The following is an 8,239-nucleotide window of genomic DNA, read 5'->3' on the forward strand; positions in this document are numbered from 1 at the left end:
AGACTGAGGCTCCTGAGACTGAATCAGTCCAGTATTCACTCTGCTCAATTCAGAGACTTCAGGCAAATTTAGAAAAAGAAAAACAAGGTTTATCCTTATTTACTTTAACCCAAAACCTAAAACCTAAAAATACATCTTGCATAGTTTTCACCAGCCTGAAATATTCAAGCTGTCTGTCTAATAAGTCATTTTTATCATAAGCTGCTTGAAGATCTTATCCGGTGTGACTCATCTGTTACATTCCGAGTCCGTAACTTTGGGGAGTAATAACTCAAAGGTGATGTTTGCCATGAGCTCTTGTACCCAAAGCTCTGTGCCCTGCCATCGTGGGAAATTGTGGGACAGAAATGCGTGGCCAGCGCCTGGCTCAGTTTTGCCCGCAGACAGGTTATTCCTGTGACAGCAGGAAGGTGGCAGGTTCTGTTATTTGACCAGGAGAGTTTCTATTGGTCTCAATGGCCCAGCTTATCATTTTGGTTAGTAGTACGTCGTCTGGCAGGACTGACCTCATTCGTTTGGGTCGTTTGGGCTTAGCATCCGGTGGATCACACGCTGACCTGGTCTTGAAAAGGCTTAAGCACGAACACCTGCTGGACTATGTCTGACTCTACATGACAGAGACTGGGTGTGTTCTCAGCGCTGGAGTGCCGGGGCCCTGTCTCGTTCTGGGGTTCCTCACCAGGACTGTGCACAAGTTGATGTGGAGACCCTTGGGCTCTCAGGGGCAAAGAGCCACGTCCCAGACGTCATCGATAGGGTTTTCCATCTGGGCAACTATGACTGCAACAATGTATCAAACACACACACACATACACAGACTCACACATATGGACATACACGTGAACACACACACATGGGCCCACACAGAACATGTGGAGACTTCAGCAGGCTTGGTCTGGATGAGTGTGGTCAGTCCATCACAGAGGGCTGCCCTGCACTCTTGACCCATTCGCCCACCTCTAATAATTTGCTCTCATCCTCTTCTAATTATGAGGGTGCACAGGAAAACAGGAACCGTTTTGTTGACATTGATGGATAAGGTCGCCTGAGCTGGAGGGAGTCTGCCTGTAACCAATTGAATTCGTACAAAACTACACAGCCCCGTTTATGTTTAGAGCAGAAATTGTGTGTGTGGTCCCATCCTGACTGAGTAGACATTTGGTCTCTGGGAGAAGTTATGGTGGCTGAAGCTCCAAACTTGGAGAGGTCCACGAAGGTGATAATAAGGGAAGAACCCGCCCCCCTCCCGCCTCTGCAGAGGCTTCCCAGAAGGAAGATGAAGGTGTGAGGCCTCTGGCTGTCTGCAGTTAACATGCATTTGTTTACTAAGTGTCCATGCATTTGAGAGATGAACTTTGCCCTGGAAGAAGCCCCGTGGTTTTACAGGTTCCTGTGAATGTGACAGGTGGACGGTTACCTTAGACTAAGACCACGTAGAACATCAATCAGGACTTAGAGCTCTCAGACATCGCCTTCACTAGCATTTTTCCATGAAGACCAATAACATAAACAAGAGTAGTCGCTCTAATTTAAAACAAACCCAGAGGCAAATGTTATTATTTTAAAATGTATCTTTGGGTTTTTTTGATAATGACTAAGAGTAATCATCAATTCCCCCATTTCTCCAGTCAGAGGTTATGCAGTGCCTCTTATACAGGGGTGGTCAATCCTCCTAGGAACACGGGGATTGCCGAGGGGTCAGGGCACACAGAGAACATCCGAAGGGAGAGGACTTTCAGCATTTCAATGTCCGTAGAGTCTGTCTGAGTAGATGCCTTCCCTGAGACTCCCTGGAAGGGTGCAGGACTGGTCAACCTACAGGGGCCCTTTCAGAGCAGAGTGTGCTGGTCTGCATGAGGTCCAGGTGAGGACGGGCATGCATCACCCTCCAGAAGGCCGTTTAATTCTAGAATGACAAGAAGACCCTCATTGCTAGACCTCAGGGGGCCATCCCATGGAATCCTGACTCGACGTTTTTCTCCCTCTGGTTCCTTGGTTCTTGGACAGAGCCCTGGTCTCAGGCCCTGTCACCAGCAGCAGCATGTGGGGGTGAAGGGCCAGAGGCAACAGGAGGGGGCTTAAGGCCCCGGGGCCCCAGCAATGGGGTGAGCAGCCCATGCCCAGCTCTTCAGTGGTGATGTCCCTGCTCTGCACCCTGAAGCCACACGCCCCAGAGTCTGGAGGGACCCCCTCTCCCCTCAGCAAACAGACACAGAACTACCCACCCACCCACAGAGTGGGAGTCATCCACATTTTCTGGCTCAGGGACATTCAGACTGAGGCCCTGGAAGGTGAACAGAAGTGAGCAGGGTGCGGGGGGGGGGTGGGGAGAGTCCATGGACTGAAGATGACAGTGACTGCCAGGGCCACGCGGGGGAAAGTCTCAGGTGCTCATTTACTTGTTTGCAGTCAAGCTGCAGGTCAGCTTGACATGCGAGTTTTGTTAGATTGAATGTGACTGAAGTCAGTTCTGAAAATAGAAGAGGAAGGTGCTCTTGCCAGTGTGGTTCCGGTCACTCACTGGAGAGCAGTTCTCCGGGTATGTCCCGACCCGTAGCAGCGTGGCTACACATGCAGGTTCTCGGGCCCAGCCCAGACCTGCTGGTGTTCAAGCTTTGGTCCTGGGCCCCAGTATTCTGCTTTGCTGAGTCCTGTGGTTCATTCGGACACGCATTCTAGCTTGAGAGCCACTGGTGTGGAGGGTGTCTCCAGCAGCAGGGGTTCTGGACAGAGGGCGACAGCAGCTGTCACTCTGCAGGTCAGAGAGCAGGTGCAGGACACCGTCAGCACCCGGCACGGTGGCCGCCTCTCCTGCCATCAGTACGAGGAATGGCCTGAGACGCTCAGGCTAAGCCCCATGAAGCTGAGGAAGAAGACTTAGCCTTTGACTTCAGATCTGAGCTCCGGTCTCTCTTTCCACCGAGTATCCCTTTCCCAGCAGTGTTGTGTCCTGTGACTTGTCCTCCACACCTGCTGCTCCTGCAGCCCCAGCCCCTCGCTCTCCACCCTGGGAGTCTGCACAGAGATTCTTAGGATCAACCCATCTGCAAATCCAGTGGAAAATCTGGAATGTGATTTCTAAACCCCATGCTGAGTTTGAGGCCATTATGTTTATGATATAGCTGAACCACTTGCATAGCTTTTCCTTCCTGGGGAAAACAAACCAAAAAAAGTGAATAAACTTTTTCAGATTCCTTCTTTTTCTTCCCTCTCCTGCTCTATCTCTGGTTCTATCAATGTGAAGTATTTTCAAAATCTGCAGGCAAACATCTTAGTTCTTTCTGTTTACATGAAGAAACACAAAAGTTGAGCAATTTGGAGGTTTTTTTCCTAAAAAATGTCTCCCACGGGGAGTTTAAAATCTCTCTAGACCAGCTCTTCTCACACTGGGTGTTCTCATGGATCATCTGGGGGTGGTGCAGATTCTGAGGCAGCGTCCAGAGGTGGGAGGCAGGGATGTTGACAGGCTCCCAGCTGTTGCCAGGGCTGCTTGTCCAGAAACCAAGCTTTGAGTAGCGGCTTTAGAAAGTGCCCCGAGGAAGGGCGAGCTGCTTGTGCTCAGCGCTAGTGTCTGGAGCCTAGAACAGTGCCTGGTAAGAGGAGGAGGAGGATCCCTCTTTGTGAATAAATCAACCAATGACGAAAAAAGAATCAAACCACTTGGTGCTGTTTAAGTGATGCAACATGCTGGCCAGATCCCTTGATTTCTCATTGAGGCAGAACATCTTTAGCAAGAGTGGAATTCTGCCTCTGCTGCTGTTGATGAAAGAAACTCAACTCACAAGGCAGAGACATTCATCACCTACAGAGGAAGATGTGACCAAAGAGACCCTAGGAACCCTGTGGCAGTGCAGCCCTGTAAGTTCTCAGTCCACAATGACAGCTGAGGGAGGGCCTGGAACCAGAGTGCAAAGCACCCAGGCCAGAATTGCGGCTCTGCCGGAACGTTCAGAAAGATGTTACAGGCAGTGGGAAACATCTAGCTCTATCACGGATGGGCCTCACGATTGAGGAATCAGACGTGAGTCTTCCCACAACATTGTTGTTTTCCTGGCTGCCACAGTCATATACTGAAACTGAACTATTGATGACGTTCGCTGAAATTGGTTTTGAAGAGAAGGGGTAAGCCTCACAGAATGTTCCAAACCCACATGCTTATCAGCTAAAGCCCTGGATTTTCTCTCCAGGGGCACAGCCATCCTTTCCCTAAAGACAAAAACAAGAAGCAGGAACAGTTCCTTCAGCTTATGAGTTTTCAGGACTCTCTGTTTCCAACTTTTCTCCCCCCGAGGGGCAGATAGAGATGTTTTACTTACTCCATCACAGAGTCCCTATCCCAGGGGATGTCAAAGCCACTTCTCCAGGCTCTGTTTGCAGTGGGTCCTGAACATCCGGCTGCAGGCAAGCATCTGGCTGTGGGCTGTTTCTGCTGTGGAAGACCAGCCCCAGGGCTGCCCCAATGGGGTCCTGGCACACGGACCTGTACATGCTGGCAGCAGCCTGAGTTATGTGTGTCCCTAAGTCTGCACGGCTTTAGCCTCGTGTTTTAAAGCAACCATTTAGCTTATCCACAGGATATCCAAAACGTTCTCTGACCCCGACATTTTGCAGGTGCTCCTTTAATTGCTTACATTCTTAACTGTCTTGAACTCACAGCCTTGTCTGAGCACAATTCACATGCTTCCGTCTAGACCTCGAGTCTCCTTCTGTTTGGGCATATTCACTGCTACCCGTTTGGGCCCCTCCTTCTCTCTAATCACCCACGTCCCTCCTGGTTTATTGCCGGCAGTTGATCTCAGATGGACCCGCTGCTGTGGTCTATGGGGTGTGCGCCCGGCCAGCTGGTGAGGGATGGTCTGATCCAGCCTCTCCTTCCTACTCTGGCCCCGCTGTGCTCTGTGCCTTAGAGCGCGGGGGCCTCGGCGTCGGGAAACAAAGTTCCCGGGAGCACGCGAACGAGCCCGGGGAACCTCCAGACACGCAGAGTCCCTGCGCTTGGGGTCTGGAAGGGGCTGAGTGCCAACTCCTGCGGAGTTGGCTAGTCAAGCGTTTCCAGGTCAGGGGCACTAGAAGGGCTGGCTTGGTGACGGCATTCCACGAGAGACCCACAGCCTGCATCCCCAGATGCGTGTGCCACTTTTTGGTGTCCATCGGACCCTTGATGACTCAAGGACGTTCAGGCTTCTGGGCACTTCTCCCCAGGGTCCATACCTGGGAAAAATCCAGAACTGCTCAGCCACCCACAGTGGTTGGTTGAGGCAGACCACCGTGAGGAGCCTGTTGGGGGGCGGGGGGAAGCTTACGAGACCTGGTGGCCCCGGTGACTCTTGCTTGTGCTTCCCGCAGTGCACGGCCAGCTGTGGAGGCGGCATGCAGACGAGGTCAGTGCAGTGCCTGGCGGGGCGCCGGCCGGCCGTGGGCTGCTCCGCGCACCAGAAGCCCGCGGCCTCCCAGGCCTGCAACACCCGCTTCTGCCCCATCGCACAGAAGAAAGGTGAGTGTCGGAGCCCTTCGGCTTGACCTTGGCGTTTCCGGGGGGGGCTGTCCCGTTTCCGGAGTGTCTCCTAAGAGGGCTGAGCAGGTGCGGGGCGCCCGCTAGGTCGAGGGGTTGGTGTCGGCTCCCCGGTCCTCTCTCCATCTCCTCCCCCAGCTTTCCCATGACATAGCCCACAAAGCAGACCCCTCGCTTCTCACGCCTCCCCAGAAATGCCACGGACGGCTGGGAAATCAGATTGCTCCTGCTTCACTGCTGCTCTTTACATTCAGAGAAGCCGATTTTAAGTAGAGCAGCCTTTTCCGCCCGAGGTAAAGGAGAACCCAGATTATTCCTTGGATGCGCTCTAAACGCCATCCCTGTGCACACGCCCTCGGTGCCTCAGGTATTTGCGGGGACCACGCCCTGTGTATCTGTCGAGGTTTCTGGAAGAGAAAATGGGGCTGGAGGAGAATGAGTGGTCTGGCTCAATCAGGGACTCAGCAATTGGAGTCCAGTCCACAGAAGCCCCATCGCCTTGGGTGGATGAGTGGTTATGTGGATGGGTTTAGCACAAAAAACAGAAAATTTCAACTTTGCGGGAAGCTTCCAAGAAAGGTCTTGTGAAAACAGTACAACCCACATGGCGCATTTGACCTGAGGAGCTGCCCTCCTTCAGCAGCTTCAGGGCAATGACAGATTTACCTTGATTTTCTGGAGTTATTGGCAGTGGCAGCAGACACGGGGTGCTGGAACGGTGACTAACTCGGGACTGCTCGCTTTCAGACGCCTTCTGCGAGGACCGCTTCCACTGGTGCCCCCTGGTGCCCCAGCACGGGATGTGCAGCCACCACTTCTATGGCCAGCAGTGCTGCAAGATGTGCTCCACATCCAACCTGTGAGCTGACAGGGCACAGGAGGTACCTGTTTCCAGCACCAGCGAGCTGTGTGGTCTACACCGGGGTGCTTCCGAGGAAGATGGAAGCTGGGAGAAGAAAAAGCATCTGGGGCTCTTATATATGATTCTGTGCATGCCTGTGCGTGTGTGTGTGTGTGTGTGTGAACACGTGAGCATGTGTGTGACTCGTGTGTGTGAGCGCATCCCCAGGCACATGGACATGCTCTCGGGGAGGTGGGGATGTCGAGTCAGGCCACAGGGTGCACTGTGCAGCAGGGCACGTGCTCACCTAGAACTGCAGAGCTTTGTCAAGGAAGGCAGGCCGGGAAATGAGAGAGAAGTACGGAACACCTGCCTCTAAGGATGCCGGCCCAGGTCCCACCTGGAGGTCCCTTCCGACAGCGGGATCAGCTTTAGGCTGCGTCCCCAGGCCCATCCTGCCCCAAGAGCAGTTTCTCTTCACAGGGACCCGGGGCCCGGACGGGAGAGCTGGTCTCCATCCTGATTGGGGACCTCGCCTCTGGAAACGGGAAAATGAAATCCCTGCTAGGGTGCTCCTGTCCCTTTCAGACTTGTGTGCTGGAGGAGAGAATTTTCTTATTTTATGTTTTATCTTCTCAGTTATTTACAAGTGAGTGTTCCTATTTAAACCCATTTCTTACTGCTTTTCTATTTCAAGTGACAGAATGACAGGTTGTATCTGAATTAGAGACTTACCGGTTACACGGAATCCCCACCGTCCTACTGAGGACTAGTGGTGGGTCCATTTGGGCAGATGTCAAGTGATGACCTTGGAGCCCTGTGTTTCGTTTTTGTATTTTGCGGGGTTTTCAAAAAAAATGTTTCCGTAAATTTTGGTTGTTTTTGTAACACCCATTCAGAAGGAAGGCCTATTTCCTGGTGAAAAGCTGCACGGCTGGCCTCTGACATCCTCCCGTCAGTATCCGTGTGGCTTTTAATCCTTTCCTGTGGTGCGATCTCCATTCCAAATGGCACCTGGATATTTATATTTACTGAAGTTTTATAATAAATTTTATATTGTGCGGCGTGCTTCTGAACTGCTCGTGAGTCTTCATGACGTCTGCTCTTAGATGCGAGGGCTGGCACAGAGACCGGGAAATTGGCCTCAAAGAGAAACAGGGCTCCAGAACCTGGTAGAAAGTGCTGGAATCAGTCTGAGGAGAAAATGCCCCCGAATGAGGAGGCTTCAGGGAAGACGGTTGGTGATGGTGGCAGCCTGTGCAGGGGGGCACTTCTGCAGTGTCATCCTGCCCAGGGACCAGGTTTTCTACAGCTTCACCTGCAACCTGCACAGGACAGGTGCAGCCTCTCTAGAGATGACACGATTAATTGAAAGGTGACCCCTGACCCTGTTATCCCTGCTGTATTAGTCAGCATTCTCTAGAGACACAGGCACAATATATTTATAGAGGGGGTGGGTGTTTTAAGGGATTGACTCACACGATTGTGGGAGCTGGCAAGTCCAAAACCTGTACGCCAGGCAGCAGTCCACAAGTTCGGGTTAGAGTTGATGCTGCAGCCTTGAGCCTGCAGAGGTTCTGCAGAGCAGCAGGCTGGAAACTCAGGCAGGGTTTTGTTTTTTTTTTGAAATTGAAATCAAAAATCCTCCAACAAACAAAAGCCCAGGACTAGATGGCTTCACAGGTCAATTCCATCAACATTCAGAGAAGAGCCAACATCCATCCTTCTCAAACTCTTCCAAAATATTGCAGAGGAAGGAACACTCCCAAACTCACTCCATGAAGCCACCATCACCGTGATACCCTACTTTTTTCTCCTGTAGTAGAGAATGGAACCACCATTTACTGACTTCGCATTGAACATGAATCCCAGAATTCCTGGTTGCC

At 52.0% G+C, this 8,239-nt stretch overlaps 1 protein-coding gene across 1 annotated transcript in view; it reads left to right on the forward strand.

Moving 5' to 3' along the window:
• The window catches only part of ADAMTS16 (ADAM metallopeptidase with thrombospondin type 1 motif 16), a 154,294-nt gene extending 146,873 nt beyond the window's left edge, over positions 1–7,421 (forward strand). Inside the window, exons 21-22 of the mRNA XM_067730343.1 lie at positions 5,347–5,494; positions 6,260–7,421. Coding sequence (XP_067586444.1) covers positions 5,347–5,494; positions 6,260–6,375 — 264 coding nt within the window. The 3' untranslated portion in view covers positions 6,376–7,421. The remainder of the gene's footprint in view (positions 1–5,346; positions 5,495–6,259) is intronic.
• The last annotated feature ends 818 nt before the right edge of the window (positions 7,422–8,239 follow it).

The sequence above is a fragment of the Pseudorca crassidens genome, chromosome 3 (genome assembly GCF_039906515.1).
Source record: "Pseudorca crassidens isolate mPseCra1 chromosome 3, mPseCra1.hap1, whole genome shotgun sequence".
Taxonomy (NCBI): Eukaryota; Metazoa; Chordata; class Mammalia; order Artiodactyla; family Delphinidae; genus Pseudorca; species Pseudorca crassidens.